The 18307-nt window shown below is 41.1% G+C and overlaps 1 protein-coding gene across 3 annotated transcripts in view; it reads right to left on the bottom strand.

Moving 5' to 3' along the window:
• The window catches only part of dtwd2 (DTW motif tRNA-uridine aminocarboxypropyltransferase 2), a 121509-nt gene that overhangs the window by 43387 nt on the left and 59815 nt on the right, over nucleotides 1-18307 (bottom strand). The window contains exons 3-4 of one of the 3 annotated variants that reach the window (XM_080188970.1): nucleotides 14071-14165; nucleotides 4596-4701 (exon numbers count right to left, since the gene is read on the bottom strand). In XM_080188970.1, the coding sequence (XP_080045096.1) occupies nucleotides 4596-4701; nucleotides 14071-14165 (201 nt within the window). The remainder of the gene's footprint in view (nucleotides 1-4595; nucleotides 4702-14070; nucleotides 14166-18307) is intronic. The other 2 variants (XM_080188968.1, XM_080188969.1) reach the window with 2 other exon arrangements.

The following is an 18307-nucleotide window of genomic DNA, read 5'->3' as shown; positions in this document are numbered from 1 at the left end:
GTTTATTTTGAATATGCTGGAAACACTTAGGTTGATTTCAGATAAATAAAAGCCAAAGAGAAATAATTTGTGAACTAATTTTCAATAAAAGTGGATTGAATGAATCATTTCTGAAATGCAATCATGATGATGTAGGCAATCGTAGCAGTCAATTTGCATTAAAGATCCTATGAACAGTGACTGAATTTAGTAACCAATTAATCTGATTCTGATGTTGCTCGAGAGTCGGTGCAGACTCAATAGGCCAAATGGCCTCCTCGTGCACAGCAGAGAGTCTGTGGTTCTATTTATCTCATTGATGTTTGCGGTCTTGCTGCGTGGAACCTGGCTGCCACATTTCCCCAAGTTACAACTGTATTTCTGCTTCAAAATTACTTGACGGGCAGTAAGCTGCTGAGACTCTAGCTTTTGTGAAAAATGCAAGTTCCTCCTTATGCTCATTCTTGGTTGAGTTATGACATTGCAATCTGTGTCTGTGATAGCTTTATATAGTGTCTTTTAGGGAAGGAAATTTGCTGTCCTTATCAGGTCTGGCCTATGTGTTGCATCAGATCTACAGCAATGTGGTTGATTATTAAATGCCCTCCTCAAGGGCAATTCGGGAAAGACAATAACTGCTGATAATAACTGCAATAACCTAAGCAAGAATTAAAAAAATAATCTGGAGAGGCCCTCTGCCTGCCACTTCAACTCACTTGCTGAGTTGGGAGCCAATTTCTTAAGCAGGCTTCCAGCAGATTTTGCCCTGTAAACAGAGCAGCAGTTGTCTCAAAACAAACATCACCAGTACTGCAATAGCAGCTGCAAAAGCAAGGAGCACACGAGGATAGAGAGCCATGAAGATTCATAGAAGTCTCCCAACTTCTTCAATGGTTAAGATTTAAGACTGGAATGGAGAGAGAAGAGGTCATTCTATTGAATTTTGGCCTCCATCGGAAGATCTCAGAATCTCCCCTCCGTATCCTAGGAACTATTGCCAGCTGAGGAATTAGTGGGAATAGGGATGTCACCTATTTCAGAACCTGAAACCTGCCTTCCCAACAGCATATGGGAAAAATTGATATTTACGGTCTTGACCAAGATGCAGTGAATTACAGGAATAATTATGACCTAGCTAACATTTGCTGTTTATTTTAATGTCGCTGCTTCTGATTATCTTCAGTTCATTATAATTCGTCATGACTGTCTTGTAGCTTTTTTTAAAAACCTGAACAACATAGTTTGTAAGAGTTCATAAATTGGAGAAATCTGAAGATACAGTGAGATCCTGTACTATTTCTAACATACACCATTATGGTAGAATTGTTCCACTTTCACCATGCAGCATGCTATTCCAGATTACTTTATGTGTAAAGTCACATTTTAACCCACAGAAAGCAAGTGTTTACCAATGAAAATGAGATCCTATATTTGGCACAACGGAAATATCTGGAGAAATCTTTAATCTAACCAATTATACTCAAAAATGGCAAACTTCATTGGAAAGGAAATTAGTGTTGACAGCTACACTAATTATTAAAGCCAATATGTGAGGGACAAGCTTTCCAAAGCATTTCACTGAAGATTAAGAAGATACTGCTATTTGTTATGGCTGTTAGCATTTTTTTGCTAATTTATGCGATCAGTTGTAAAGTTTTCTAGCTGTCGGTAATATTGAATAGTATAGGGTGTGCTGAAGCATGTCCTTTCATCTCTCTCACCACTCATTTTTCTTTCTTTTATTGCAGTCCCTGATGCAGCATTCTTCTACAAAAAGATATATGGTGAGCAGCACTTATTGGCCTTAAGCCTCAATCCTGATGTTGATGATTGCCTTGGGTCTTGGTGGTGGTAATTCTGCCCAACTATTTAATGTGCAAGCCAGGTCTTAGATGTTCAAGATCAAATTTCTGAATGTTGTGATGGTTACATGCACAACACCTTTATTTGCAAAGGGTGGAGAGACCAATGTTTACCTATGTTAACAACTCAGTCTTGTACTAGATTGAAACATGCTTATCTAGCAAGCATTTCTGATTTAAAAGAACACTTCACTATTTATTAATGTATGTCTGAAAATATATAGTCAAAATAAATGCACTAGTTGAAACCCTTTAGTGAATTACAATAGCAATGGTGAGTTTTGTGTACAGTATTTTTTTCTTATATTTAGCAGATAGATATTTGTTTATTCACTCATGGGTGAAAACCAGAATTTACTTCCCATCCCTAAATGCACATGAGATGATAGTGGCAAGCCACCTTCTTGAATGGCTCAAGTTATGTTGTAGGAACACTCATCATGAAGTCAGAAATGTAATTTGTAACTATAATATGCTAGCCTGGGTAGAAGGTCATAGTTGGTAATGGAATGTGGGTGGCAAGGCAAGGATTTTTCAAATGTGACTCAAGTTGATGGAGGGAAGCCCAATGGTATTTGAGAGTGTGTAGACACAGCTTTCTTACTCCAGTCAATGCTGCAGTCTCCATGGGTGTATAAAGAAAGACAACAATCGTTGGTCCTCCAGGACGGGCTTCACCATGGAGGGGGAGGCCACGATTAGACCAATGTTTGGTACAGGGTTTCCCATTGGTTGAAATAGTCTGGGGTGAAGGACAGCTTCAAAGAAAATGCTGAATAGATGAATCTTTGTAATTTCTTCACAGATCACTCAGGTGATGCTGCTTCCAGACAATACTGTACTTCTACTGGCTATGATCAGCTGAGAAGGAAATGCCAAAAGAGTCGCCATGCTCTTCACGCATGCATAGCTAATGAGCTGGCCAGTACAAGATCATATGTGGTCAGCCATCCTTTCACCAAGAAACCACTCTTGCTTCCGCTCCCACTTCTCAACTTGTACTCTAGACTGGAAATTTCCACCATAGAATTTGATGTACCATCTCTGCATTTCTCTGAGGTACAAAACGTAACACGTTCAATTTCCTTCACCTGGGTTTCTCAATTTAATAAAAAATATATTATAAATACCTTTTTCATAATTATTTACAAATACTGCAGATGACCACAGAACAGTACTTTTTACCCTGACAATTCCTCCCTATCAGAAGAAGATACCTAGATTATCATAGCACAAATATTAAGGCTTGGCTGAGAGCCCAGGCTTACATAAAAGCTTTACTTTGTTGAAACAGGTGCACAGAAGGGAAATCATTGCTTGATTGACAACTTGGCAATCTTTATCTCTGTGATCTACTTTTGCACTGACTCAATGTTTATTTACACAAGATAAAGAGGTGTCAAATGCTTACAGTTTTTGTTACTGATACTTGAAAGGTCTGATTGACACTTTTATAGCAGCACTTGTTTTCAAACAAATTATAAATGGGTTTTTTAAAAGCTTTTCCATACTTGCCACTGTTACTGTATGGTTCATTTGTTCATTATAGTCTATATTGGGTGAAGCAGTATAGAAGTGCTTTGAGTTGGCATGGAGGGCAGGAGGGGGCATTGTTGGTGGGTGTGGGTAAGGGATAACCAGATGCGTGTGAGATGCCATTGGGACTTGGTGGGAGCACGAGTTGGAATTTGAGGTATCGTTATGATCCCTCTTGATGTTATACCTGAATGGAAATAGCCCAGAATGGAACTCTGGCTCCAAAAACTGTAACTTGGCTCAAAAAACTGTAGCATGAAGGAAGAGTGTCACAGGACTGTTAATTAGTTTGAACAAGAAAAAAATATTAAACATGAAAAGTTGGATTATTATATAATTTTCCTTTCCTCCCCCTTATCTTAAAAATTACACACAAATGTCAAGATTAACATGGATTATAACACATTTTAAACTACAATGATTTCCTAACATACAAAGTCCCTTTGATATAGACAAGATGACTGTGGTCAAATAAACACTCTGCCCTGAACCCAAGTTAGTGTTTGTGGATTTACGTAAGAACATATGAAATAGGAGCAGGAGTAGGCCATCTAGCCCTTCGAGCCTGCCCCGCCATTCAATAAGTTCATGGCTGATCTGAAGTGGATCAGTTCAACTTTCCTGCTTTCTCCCCATAACCCTTAATTCCCTTGTCTGTCAAAAACCTATCTACCCGTGACTTAAATATATTTAGCGAGGTAGCCTCCACCACTTCAACGGGCAGAGAATTCCAGAGATTCACCACCCTTTGAGTGAACAAGTTCCTCCTTAACTCTGATCTAAACTACCCACTCCCTTATCTTGAGGTTGTGCCCTCTAGTCCTGCTATCCTTTCTAAGCGGGAAGAATCTCTCTACCTCTACCCTATCCATCCCCTTCATTATCTTATACGTCTCCATAAGATCCCCCTCACCCTTCTAAACTCTTCAGAATTCCCCCCAGATGATTTCCACATGAGAGTTTTCACATTCCACTCCCAAAAGCACACTTTAAACCCTTTTCCCAGAGTAATGCTTTTATGAGCAATTTGCATTCTAAATTCTAGTCCAGGATTTTCAAACAACATTTTTAAACTACGTTTTCACTCCACTTTTACCAGTGAATTCAGTCTACGATTTTAAAACATCACTTTAGGATTTTCTTTGTCTTGACTGTCGACCAAACTGGTCAATTCCAAGACTCTTCTTAAAATGACATCAAACGTTTGACCTATTGTACCTTGTACCTTCTTTGCAACTCCCTTGTCCTGTCCATCTTCTCCTGGCAGAGTTGAGAGCTGCCCACTCTGTGATCTGGCTCCAAATGCTCTGGCTTCCAGGTAAAACTAAAGAACAAAGGAAAGCCATTTCTCTGGGAGTGGGCCTCCTGTTGCTAAGCAATGTCCCACTACTATATTTATTCTTCACACCGCAACCTTCTCTAAGCACAATAGAAACACAATTGGAACATAACCAACCCCTGCACATACAAATACCTATGTCCAGCATGAATCTAACTATAGCTTCCTTCCAGGCACAGAAACATGAGAAATCATAGAAACCCTACAGTGCAGGAGGAGGCTATTCAGCCCTTCGAGTCTGCATTGACAACAATCCCACCCAGGCCCCATCCATGTAACCCCATATATTTACCCCGTTATTCCCTCTAACCTACGTATCTGGGAATACTGAGTGGCAATTTAACATGGCCGATGCACCTAATCTGCACATCTTTGGACTGTGGGAGGAAACCGGAGCAGCAGGAGGAAACAACGTGTAGGCTCTACACAGACAGTGACCAAGCTGGCAATCGAACCCAGATCCCTGGAGCTATGGGGCAGCAGTGCATTAACCACTATGCCGTCCCATTGAGTTAAACCCATTTAAAACTATACCTTACTTTTAATATTTATCAAATATAAATCTCTTGAAACTACCTTTGTTTTCCTAATAGGATGGGTAAAACCTTTTAAAGTTATCTTTCAAAAGATTCCCACATCCAGACCACGGTCATGACTCCTCTGAGGGAGTGAACCATGGGTCTTTGAGCAGCTGGTCCAGTTCAACGATATTTGCATGGGGCTAGGAGATACCTTTCCCTGCAATGGAGTTGACCATGTCAGGAATGCAGGGTGTGGCTCACTGCCCACCTGCGGCAATTCAAAGTGCTGGGAATGGAGCAGAAATCCTCAAATCAGGTCCTACCTACAGTTTTTAATGGTCGTAAAGCCTCTACGACCCTGCAAAAAAATCTGGTTCGCCATTTACCTTGTATCAAGGTGATAACTAATAGAGTCAGTTATGTTTATTGACACATTTTTGGAGGATTATAATTTACCATTTTTCCCTCCAACAGAAATGGTACAAATATCGGAAATCTATTCAGCTCTCTTTCCATTCATTGTAATCAGCCTGTTTTCCTCATTTTGAATCAAAAAATAATCTTGAATAAATAAGATGCATGTATAATCTAAAAATTGAAAAAAAAACCCATTGAATTATTTACTGGTTATTTGGTGCCATCTGCACCATTGTGCTACACTGAACAGCAGCATTGCTGTCAAAAAAGACAGCTTTAATTTTAGTGGTAAATTTTAGTGGTTTTTTCTTTGTTAAATGAGGCAACACCATTAAAAATGGGCAACCGGGATTAGCAAGCGTTGATAGTTTTACATTTGGCCTGCAGCTAGTTGTGTGAGACCTTTCCAAGGAGAACCTGATAGAACAAGTACGTATTAAAATTTTTTATGGCTCTGGTGCTGCGAATTCACCTTACAGAATAAACTGGACACCCCCCACCTTGGGTTATGCTAAAGCATCCCCTCTTGAACTAAAAGTGTGTGTTACTGGAGTGTTCCTATTTAAAGGTTTTTCTGTAACTGAACAAAAATCAATCTTCACTCAATGGGAAACTAAGAACATAATATAAGAAACAGGAGCAGGAGTAGGCCATCTGGCCCTTCGAACCTGCCCCGCCATTCAATAAGATCATGGCTGATCTGTCGTGGCTCAGTTCCACATTCCCGCCCTCTCCCCATAACCCTTAATCCCCTCTCTTATCAAAAACCCATCAACCTGCGTCTTAAAAATATTTAGCGAGGCAGCCTCCACCACCTCAACAGGCAGAGAATTCCAGAGATTCACCACCCTTTGAGTGAAGAAGTTCCTCCTCAACTCCGTTCTATAGTACAGTCCATTCATTTACTAAGTGTTCCAAACATCACTGAATGAAAACCTTAATCTCAAATACACATCAAGAATTAAATAACAAAAGATCAAGTGTTCTTGGTTATTAATGTGAGATTCCATTGGCATTTCTGTCATTTTTAAAGAAGGAAAAGTAAGCGATGCAAATTGTCCCTTCGTTCAGGAATTATGGGCAGCAATTTTACCAAATTTGAACTGTGCTCATTGTGGAACTTGTGCAATGTGATACCTGACAAATTTCCAGCACCCCTTCAAGTTTCACCTTTCTAAAATGAAAGTGAATCATCTGGAAGTGTTTTTTTTCTCCATTTGATTTTAACTGTTAATAAGGCTAGCACACATCTGTCCGTGATAGTTCATTCTAACATACCAATTAGAAACAGGTCTGAACTTGAATGCATTGCCATGAGGGCAGCTGGTGCTTTTCAACCAAAAAAAGAATTCTCAGCAGGGGGTGAGCTGTAAATGTCAGCTACCAGAGCAGTACTCTCTAGCAATCAATCCATCTATCCTCCACACCTCCAGTATTTTACTACAATCTGTAGCGTCTGCAAATTTAGAAAATGTGTTTTTGATTCCAAAGTCCAAGTCATTAGTGTAAATTGCGAACAGCAGTGATCCCAGCATTGATTCTATAATCATACTAATGGGTGTTACCTACAATGGTAGACTCTAATTACAGAGTCCCCTTGTTGCTATCAAATTTCTATTCTGTCTTCACTCCCAACTGCCTTCTGAGTCACAGCAACTTGGGCTGCATCGTGGCTGTTCTCCCTGCTATATTTCTGCTTGTTCTCCGAGGTAGCGAGTTTGTTATGCTTGCTGGGCAGGCTCGCGCTGTGTAAATCTTCCTTCTCAACTTCTCCTAAATCACTACAACCTGACTTCTTATCAGTAACACCCTTTTCTCCCCCTGGAGTGTGACTATAATTTAAATAGAATCATCCAGAAACTTCTGCCCTCTCTTAAACCGGAGAATTCTGAGAAAGGATATCTCCTGTGGACCTAACTGCTCAGGACAGTTTCATTGTTCAGAAACTCCCAAATTCTGCAGTCCAGACACAAAACTTGCACTGCCACATCTTAGGCTCCAATTCCATTCCAATTCTCTTCCCGCACCTAGTGATGCATTAAGGCAGACTACCTGAACAAGTCGCTAGTCTATCACCAGGGACTTATAGCTTGAGGGGCACCACTCCACATCAAGCATAGCTGACGAGGAGTCACTCCTGCTCTTACCACCAACCACTGGTGTGTTGGAAGAAATTGCAGGTTGACACTTAACCTATTTGACTGCGTTATGAACACACCTTCCTTGGCCATCAAGCCCTGTGGTGGAATGTGAATCTGGAGCTTCTGGCTCAGAAGCAGGTACACTATCCACTGCTCCACAAGACCTCCATATCTTAGACTAATCTTACTTTATTTATTTGATTACTGAAAGTATTTATTTAACAATGGTTTGTAATCATATCAACAGAATTCATAGAATATCTAGAGAGCAGAAGGAGGCCATGCAGCCCACCCAGACTGCACCAACTCTCTGAAAAGCTCTATCCCCATAACCTCGTGCATTTACTATGGTCAATCCACCTAATCTACACAACTTTTGGACATTAAGAGGCAATATAGCATGGCCAAACCTACATATTTTTGGACTGTGGGAGGAAACCAGATCACCTGAAGGAAATCCATGCAGACACAGGGAGAACATGCAAACTCTACACAGACAGTCACCCAAGGCTGCAATTGAACCCAGGTCTCTGGTGCTGCGAGGAAGCTGTGCTAACCACCATGCCACCATGCTGACAATAGTTTAACTAGTTAAGATATGAATATAGTACAGTACTTACGCTTTCCAGTCCCTAGTTTAAAACACTGTGCTAGTCTATAGAAAAAAAACCTTAAAGTTCACCAACACCTGCCTGCTGACCTAACTAATAGCCCTGGACTTCACTTCTGAGGTCTCACTGTCTCGTTTCCTCTTGTGGACCATTCCTTATTCTGTAAAAAGATCAGACAATATCTCTTCTCTCACCAAATTCCCTTAGTTAACTAAATACTCTGTCTGCCAGCACTCTGTTGAACTGGACTTGGTGTCACTTAGACATTTTCACAGGTTCATGATTACACTGATCAGAGTACAGCATAATTAAATAACCTGCCTGACCCTGCTGTCTTTTACCTGACCAGCACTTGCTGCTACTATCCAGGGTGCAGATGGTGGTTATTGCAATCAAGATTCTGCTTTCTCTTCCAGAACCACAAACACCCCAAATTCCGATTACATCAAAACCTGGTGACTAACTGCCACTACAGGGATCATGCTACTTCTTCCCATTAACTTCACAGTGTTTTGCTTCTTTACATGGACCAGAGTTTTGTGTGTTGTGGCGGGTGCACACTTGAATTGGGGGCACACAAAATTATGCGTCCCAACATCATTGCGCAGTCGCTGTGATATTTCAATTGGTAGGTGCAAGCAGAAATTGGCTGCAGACCCACCAAAAATTAATCATCCAGTTATGTTCATCAAAGGGCAATGCACTGCAAGTTTACACTGCCTATTTAGGTCAATGCATACCCTTGCATCCATTCCTTTTTTGTTTGTCATCCAAGGGCATGATAAGAGGAGGCTGGAATTAGTGAGAGCTTGGTGTAGAGCTATTGGAGAGATTTCTGACCACTTCCTGTGCATTCTTGAGATATTTGCAGAGTTTACCTTGTTCTTAGTTAGGACTTAGCTTTGTGAGATATTTTGATCATTTCAACCCATTGTCACCTACAGTTCACGAGTCAGTGCCATTAGCATTTGAGGTGTCCACAGACCTTTTGGAAACAGAGCTGCAGGCACAGGGTATGGGGAGCCAGCAAGGAGGGCAAGGTGCACCAGCCCACAGAAGACCCCACTACCCAGTTGTCGAGCTGTACAGGCAGCAATCCAGCTACGTCAACATTGTCCACGGTCCGGTGCAGCAGCAGGCTCTGCTTCTCCAAGGAAATCGTCATTTCACTGTGCCGCATTAAGCCGGAGATCACCTCCAATTGTGTGGGTGGCCACCCAATGCCCACGGCTCTGAGATTCACTTTAGGCTTGGAGTTTTATGTATCCAGATTTTTCCGTGCATCAGTGGGCAATCTTCGTGGAGTCTCCCAATCAGCTGTGCAAAGTTACAATAAGCAAGTGACTGACGCTCTATTCAGGTGAGTAAGCACCTTCATCCACTTCAGGATGGATGTTCATGTCACATGACTCCCATCTTTCCATTCAGGCCATGAAAAGTGATGTGTATCCCTTTGTCTAGGTCCCTAAGATTGTTAATTGTTCGCACTGTTAAGATTTGAAAGAAAGGTTGCAGTGTCCATTGTCCTAGCAGACGAATAGGTTCTGTTGGCCAGGCTTGACTTATGAAATGCAGATGGCCTTGTATAGTTCCCTTTGAATTTGGTCTCTACAGTTTACAGGAGTTGTGAAGTGTCTCTTTGGAGATAACAAGGCACAGATTTCTTTGATACTGCCTCAGTAGCTCTTTTTGTTCGGGATTACCGGCACACACAGCTTCAGCCATTTTTAAACAGTCACTGTTCAGTTTTTTTTTAGAAATTAGCCATGAGGATATATATAAAAATATCCAGTCCGAGGTCTTAGTCCCTTGACACAAAGATGTTGATATACCTGTTGTCCTGTTAGGGAGTTTCAGAATTTTAACCCAGCAACAGTGAGGAAATGGTGATATAATTCCAAATCAGGATGGTGTGTGGCTTAGGAAGAAATTGCAGGTGATGGTGTTCCCATGTATCAACTGCCCTTGTCTTTCAAAATGGTAGAAGTCAGAGGTTTAGATGATATGTCAAAGGAGCCTTGACGAGTTGTTGCAATGAATTCTGTAGATGGTACCAACGGCTGCTGTGCTGTGTAAAGCGGATGGGGCTTTGGTCAAGCAAGCTGCTTTGCCCTAGATGATGTTGAGTTTGAGAGTATTGTTGGAGCTGCACTAATTCAGGCTCAAGGATAGTATTCTATTGCAATCCCGATTTGTGTCTTGCAGAAATATCGGACAGGTTTGGAGAGTTAGGGAGCAAGTTACTCACCACTAATTTCAGCCTTCAATCTGCTCTTGTAATCACTGTATATGTATCTGGCCCAGTTAAGTTTCTGATTAATGATAACCCATTAGACATTGGTGGGTTGGAAATTAATGAATGGTAATGCGGTTGAACATCAAGATGAGATAGTTAGTCGATTTCTTTCTTGTTGATGATAATAGTTGCTTAGCACTTCTATGATGAGGATGTTACTTGCTACTCATTCGCAGAAGCCCGAATGTTGTCCAGATCTTGCTCCATGGAGGCACAGACTGATTCAGTATCTGAGGAATTGTGAGTTGTACCAAGCACTGTGAACATCCTCACATAACTTTATGTCAGAGCGAAGGCACTGATTTTTAAAATTTGATTTTTAATCTGGGCATCGCTGGCTAGGCCAGTATTTATTGGCCATTGTAATTGTCCTTGAGAAAGTGGTGGTATGCTGCCTTCTTGAATCATTGCAGTCCATGTGTTATATGAACACCCACAGTGCTGTTAGGAAGGGAGCTCCAGGTTTTTGATCCACCAACAGTGAAGAAACTGTGATATATTGCCAAGTCAGGATGAGTGTGACTTGGAGGGAAACTTGAAGCTGGTGGTGTTCCTGTGCATTTGCTGCCCTTATCTTTCTAGATGGTATTAGTCATGGGTCTGGAAGGCACCTTCAAATAAGCCATTGCAATTTTCTGCAGTGTGTCACGTAGATGGCACACACTGTTGTCACTGCATTGGTGGTGGAGAGAAAAAATATTGAAGGTGGTAGATGGGGTGCCAATCAAGCAAGCTGCTTTATCCTGGATGGTGTCAAATTCTTGAGTGTTCTTGGAGCTTCACTCATTCAGACAAGACTATTTCATCACATTTCTGACATGTGCCTGGTAGATGGTGGACAGGCTGGACAGTCAAGAGGTGAGTTACTTTCTACAGATTTCTCAGCCTCTGACCAGTTCTTGTAGGCATAGGATTTATATAACTGCTCCAGGTCACTCATTGGTCAACGGTAACCCTGAGGATGTTGATTGTTTTGGATTCAGCGGTGGCAATGCCATTGGATGTCAAAGGGTGATCATTAAATTCTCTGTTGTTGGAGATGGTCATCACCTCACATTTATGTGTTTATCAGTCAAAACCTGAATATTGTCCCGGTCTTGTTACATATGGACAAGGAGTGCTTCAGTACCTGAAGAGTCACAAATGATGCTAAACATCCTGTAATCATCAGCAAATCTATCATTTCTGACCTCATGACAGAGTGAAGGTCACTCATAAAGCAGCCTAAGATGGTTGAGCCAAAGATACTTTCCTGAGGAACTTGTGCAGCAAAGAGCTGGGACTAAGACTAATTTTCAACAGCTCCAGTCATCTTTCTTTGTGCTAGGCATGAATCCGCAACTCATTATTTACAAATACCAAATAATTTATTATAGATTGCTATCCTAATGTTGACATTAAACTAAATGGCCTTATCATTCCACTCTTTTGAAAACTGGACTGTCACATCTAATCCTTTGGCACCATCCATATAAGGAGAGGCAGAAGATTGTGGTCAGAGACTGGGCAATTTCAACCCTAAGTTTCCTCAGCAACTGAGGATGGATCCCATTTGGGCCAGGTGACATTTCTACTTTTAAATACATCCTTTTAATCTATTTTTATGTTATTCAATACACCAGTACCTCATCCTCAACTACTACATAAAAAGCACATTTGTACTCGATACAATGTGTGCATTAGTGCCGCAATGATGCTCTCTAACTCCATAGGGAGCTGACATGGACATGATGGACTGAATGACCTCCTCCTACATCATAAATTCTAGGACTGCAGTATGATTTGCTTGGTGCACCTGAAAGTATGTCATTCCTCAGGACATTATTTAAAGACTTGTTTCTGCAAATGATTTGGAAACAAACGGGATATTGAATTATAGGAGCTTGTTCAGAGCTTTGTTTATTTGACAGAAACAGCTTGACTGGCCCATTGTTGTCTTGTCTTATTTATAATGAGAATTCCAAAACAATAATCTATATAAAGTTGTATTTGTTTATCACAATGCTAGTCTCAAATCTTCTTCTGGTGGAACTCTATCGACAAGTTTCTTTTTAACAAATGATTCCAAAGGAATTTTGGAAATTTTTATGAAATAAATTTTCAGAGAAAAACTATTGTCATTTCTTTATTCTTTTACTTCAGTGAAATGTAGGCTTTGAGAAGAAAAAAGGGGGGAATTTAACTTGAATATCTATGCTTTCCTTTGTTTAGATAGAGAATTTGAAAAGAATTTATGCACATAGAAATGTGTTTTATTCGGGAAGTACTTAATCATTTATTTTCCAGAAAGCAATCAAAATATACTTGCTGTACTTTCTCTACGGAGGTCTTAGACCATTCTTTCATTATTGATGTATAATCAACTTTTATTGTAATGTATAACTGTTGACTACTTCTACCTCTAATTCGGATGAAAAGTACCACAAAAAAATCTGCTAGTATTAAAAATAACAATGATCCATTTTAAATTGGTTTAATTTGGAGTGATTTTGGAGAATTACAAATTAAATCAATTGCCAATAAACTTGTCAATTACAATGGGGCATTTTTTTTCTTCTAACATTATCTCCTTAGAGCATTCTGATCCAGAAATCCCAAAAGGAAAACTGAATGTTTTTCAGTTTATCCAGGTAGAACAAATATATACCATAAACTGGCTGCATTATATTGATTTTTATGAGTAATACATGGGTAGTTCATGGAGACTTGTTCCTTGTCTTGCCCCACACTTGGGTAATGGTGCACTTCAAGCTATAAATAACCAATTTTCTCTCTCGAGTGAGGAGAAATGCCCATGATCCTTTATGGATTATGACTGGTTATCTAAGTTCCTGAATGATACACCATGGTCTCTGAAGGTCAATGGAATACAAGATTCAGCATCAGTCCAGATAGGGCCATTTGGTCTATTTTCAATTAGCAACTAAAAAAATGACAGGCTCCATTTGGTGTGAGTCACCTTTTTATTTTATTAATCTGCACTACATCTATCCTGCTTCAATAGCTAACTATGGCTAAATTGAAGAAATACGTTTAATTGATAGCATGGGAGGCCATCAGCAGTACCAACTTTCTTAGGTGACCTAGGAGCCATGTAGGCTTTCCACTTCCTGATATTTTATCATGTTTATAGGCATTTTTCAGAAAAGGAGGGCAGAGGAGAGCAGAGGAGGAAAAGCCAGGAAAGGAATACAAAAGAGAAGTTGGGAGGCATAAAGTAAGATAAAAAGAAAAAGAAAGGAAATAAAACTTGCATTCATATAGCTCATATATCATGAGCTAAGGATGTCCAAAGGTTGCAGCAAATGGAATACTTCTGAAGTGCGATTGATGTTGAAGTATAAGTACGAAAGAGAAGAAATCTTTACCTGTCCTCATTGAATCGCCGACCAATAAAGACTTTGCATTTGTCAGCTGGAAGACAGGCAGCTAGCAGAGGCACAGTTCGCAGCACACGATTCCCCTATTTTAGGGAAAAGTAAAGTGGTCAGAATTTTGAGCCATTACATCAAAAAAGACCCACCTTCAAAATTTGCAATACACAAATCTGTTTCCCAATTCTGAGATCTTAGCAACTTATGCTGTGGATTTTTTATCATGAAAAATGAGCAGTCACCGAAGATTTGAACACAAAGGGCAACATATTCACCCTGATGCAGAAGTTGGTTTGGAGGCATGTGTACCGACAATTTCTCAATATTCACCAGTGCACTGGTTTGCTGGCATTTTCTCATCTCGTCTGTTGTCAGGAAGGTGGTTTCTGGGTGATAGCAGCTACCTGCCATACAGCCAGTGGGTAGCCAATTAGGGGTTGATCAAAGAAACAAGGGGGGTACTCTTCACATGCCACCTGGATTTTCTTCATAACTGATAGGCCTGGTACTTTTAGCTGGAATGGTGAATGCCTCCTAGCAGTTGGCCAGGGAAGTCAGAGGTGCAAATGCAAAGCCCAGTATAAATCCACTGGTTTGCAAGGGCCTACAGTTGCAGCCATAGACCATCCAGTGCAGGAATTCTCTGTCTGTGTTAATTCCCTGGCAGCTGTGGCTATCATATATTTTGTTCCACATACAAGTTATTATGAGTACAAGGCTTTATAGGATGGTTACTTTTAAAGTGTGTGATGATACTGTTGCCTTTAAGAAATATACTTACATCATGTTTCTTGTAAGGGGTAAGTTTAGAGTTCGATCTGTTTTGCACGGTGTAGATTTGTCTAAGAAATCGTTCAAACTGGCAGTTTAAGGGAGAACAGGATAAGTACCTGGGGTGTTTGTTTTAAGCTGAGCTCATCGTATGTGTTTATTTAGGTTTCCTTGTGGTTTTAGAGTAGAATTTTGATTAGGTTTGGGGACCCAGTTAGGGACAGTCATGTGCTTAAAGGGAGGAATTAAGCTTGCAGGGTAAACACAGTTTCCCTTTCATTTTAAAACAAGCAGTTAATGCCTGGTTCTGAAAGAAACATGTTTCTCTGTCTCTCTAAAAGATGTCTGATAGCTCCAGGGCTGGCAACCTAAGTATAAGCAAGTGAGCCTGTGTTTTGCTAACTGATTTTAAGGAGGGGTTTAAATCTGTAAGAGGCATATTGCTTGAATTACAACTCATAGACCAAAAACAGTGCAGCACAGAAACAGGCCCTTTAGCTCACCAAGTTGTGCTAAACATGACACCAAATTAAACTAATCCTTTCTGACTGCCCTTGGTCCATATCCTTCTAGTCATTGCATATTCATGTGCTTATCTAAAAGGTCCTTAAATGCCCCTATCGTATCTGCCTCCAACACTACCCCTGGCAGCGTGTTCCAGATACCTACTACTCCCTGCGTAAAAATCGTGCCTCACATCTCCTTTGAACTTCCCCCTCTTACCTTAAGTGTACACCCTCTAGCCTAACATTTCAACTCTCGGAAAAATATGCTGACAGTCAGCCTTATCTACGCCCGTTATAATTTTATAGACTCCTATCAGGTCTCCCCTCGGCCTCCGCCACTCCAGAGAACACAACCCTAGTTTGTCAAGCCTCTTCATATAGCTTCTACCCTCTAATCTAGGTAGCATCCTACTAAACTGCATCTGCACTCTCTCCAGAGGATAGGTTGGCAGTTAAGAATTGTATCTAGCCATGTTTAAGTATCATTCAATTGTTAAATGTTAAGCTAATTCATTTGTTATAATTAAACCGTGTTGTTAAATAAAGGTTGTTTTGACAAAAGTTTCCCACAATGTCAACAGAATCATGCCTGGAGTGAAACACCCTATCCTCAAACTCATGCCAAAATAGCAAAGTGTTGGGATGAGGGGATAGTCTGACTATATAATATACCTCAAGTTTCTGATCTGATATCCTAACAAGTGTCTCTTTAATCCAATGTAAAATATTGTAAGAAAGAGGGACATGTGATGTCCCACTAATTCTGTTCAAAAAGATTAGCTGACATAATCTGGTTGCTATGGGGACCTGGAACACAGTTCATGTCCTACTGAACATTTTTCACATCTGGACACAAAGAAATAATGAATTGGCTTTACTATGGGCAGTATCTCTGGCTTATTGACTCATGACACCATGAAAAGAGAGAAAGAAAGACACAGGAGGACAGCAGCTACTATAAAAAAATGCTATTATCCATTTGATGTCACGCTGAACATGGGTGGAAGTTCATTTTCTGCTGAAGAGGTGGAAGTTGTAGAGATTTAAGGACATCGGAAAATTTGCCTTGGTGAAACCAGGCGGAATCGCCAGAGTGGGTCATATTGTAAAATATCTCAGATTGTTCCTTGGGAGCACTGAAGAGAGGCAGCGGTTTGTAAGAGGAGAGCTTGTGGGTAAGTTAAAGCGATTTTTAAAATTAACTTTGCTAGTTTTTTTTAATTTTATTCCGGAAACCGGAAGTAGTTTGCAAAGGGACTTGGGTGTTTTTTTTTTCCTTACCATAAATTGGACTGGTGAGGAATCCCGATACTCTACACAGGTAGAGTACCCCACCCTCCCACCTCCTCTAACCTAAAAAAGAGAGAAAGAGAGAGAGAGGGGCTCGGAGTGAGAACAGGTAAGTTTGTTTTTGTTTTTTTTGTGTGTGCTGGAAGGGCTTTGACTCACAGGGCCTAAGCGAAAAGGGTAAGGCAAGGTAAATTTATAAGTTTTTATTACTTTTTTCTCTGTATTTCTAAAAAGGGCAAATATGAGTGTGAGACCAGTATGTTGTTGCCAATGCAATATGTGGGAGGTCCTGGAGGCTCCTGGTCTCCCAGACATCCATATCTGTGCTTGGTGTGTGGAGCTGCAGTCCCTAAGGGACCAGGTTAAGGAACTGGAACTGCAGCTCGAGGACCTTCGTCTCATTAGAGAGAACAAAGAGGTAATTGACAGGAGCTACCAGCAAGTGGTCACACCGGGGCAACGGGAAGAAGGCAAGCGGGTAACGGTTAGGAAGAGAAAGCTCACGTGATGGAGTGCACGCTGGTGGATGTCCCCCTTCAAAATAAGTACTCCTGTCTGAGTACTGCTGGGGGGGACAGCTCACCTGGGGGAGGAAGCAGTGGCCAGGTCTCTGGAGCTGAGCCTGACCCAGTACTTCAAAAAAGTAAGAAAAAGAGCAGCAAGGCAGTGTTAATAGGGGACTCCATAGTGAGGGGATCAGGCAGGCGTTTTCGCGGACGCAGACCGGAGTCGCGGATGGTGGTTTGCCTCCCTGGAGCTGGAATCCGGGATGTCTCTGGACGCGTCCCAGACATCCTGAAAGGGGAGGGTGAGGAGCCGGAGGTTGTGGTTCATAAAGGTACCGCTGACATAGGCAGGAAGAGGGAAGGGATCATGAAAAGGGATTAATAGGGAAGTAGATAGACAGCTGAGAAAGAGGAACGCAAAGGTAGTAATCTCAGGATTGCTGAGATTACTACCTTTGGTAGAAAAAGGAGGCTTATGTTCGGATGAGACTTGAGGGCTCGGGTAGTGCACTAGAAAACTTTAGATTGGCTAGGAGGGAGTTGAAGAGTGAGTTAAGGATGGCTAAAAGAGGACATGAGAAGACTTTGGCTGATAGGATTAAGGAGAATCCTAAGGCGTTCTATAGGTATGTCAAGAACAGAAGGTTGGTTAGGGCAAGATTAGGGCCAGTTATAGACAGCAGAGGGAAGTTATGTGTGGAACCGGAAGAGATTGGAGAGGCATTGAACCAATATTTCTCTTCGGTGTTCACGCAGGGGGACAAGAATATAGCTGAGGAGGACACTGGGTTGCAGGGGAGTAGAATAGACAGTATTACAGTTGATAAGGAGGATGTGCTGGATGTTCTTGAGGGTTCGAAAATAGATAAGTCCCCTGGTCCAGATGGGATTTACCCTAGGATTCTCTGGGAGGCAAGAGAAGTGATTGCAGAGCCTCTGGCTCTGATCCTCAGGTCGTCGTTGGCCTCTGGTATAGTACCGGAAGATTGGAGGTTAGCGAATGTTGTCCCATTGTTTAAGAAGGGGAACAGAGACTTCCCCGGGAATTATAGACCAGTGAGTCTCACTTCCGTTGTGGGCAAGGTTTTAGAAAAAATTATTAGGGATAGGATTTATAGTTATTTGGAGAGTAATGAATTGATTGGAGATAGCAGGGTT

The sequence above is a fragment of the Carcharhinus amblyrhynchos genome, chromosome 5 (assembly GCF_965287045.1).
Source record: "Carcharhinus amblyrhynchos chromosome 5, sCarAmb.v2.hapA, whole genome shotgun sequence".
Lineage (NCBI taxonomy): Eukaryota > Metazoa > Chordata > Chondrichthyes > Carcharhiniformes > Carcharhinidae > Carcharhinus > Carcharhinus amblyrhynchos.
Note: the sequence above shows the minus strand (reverse complement) of the source record. Positions and strands in the feature narration are given on the sequence as shown.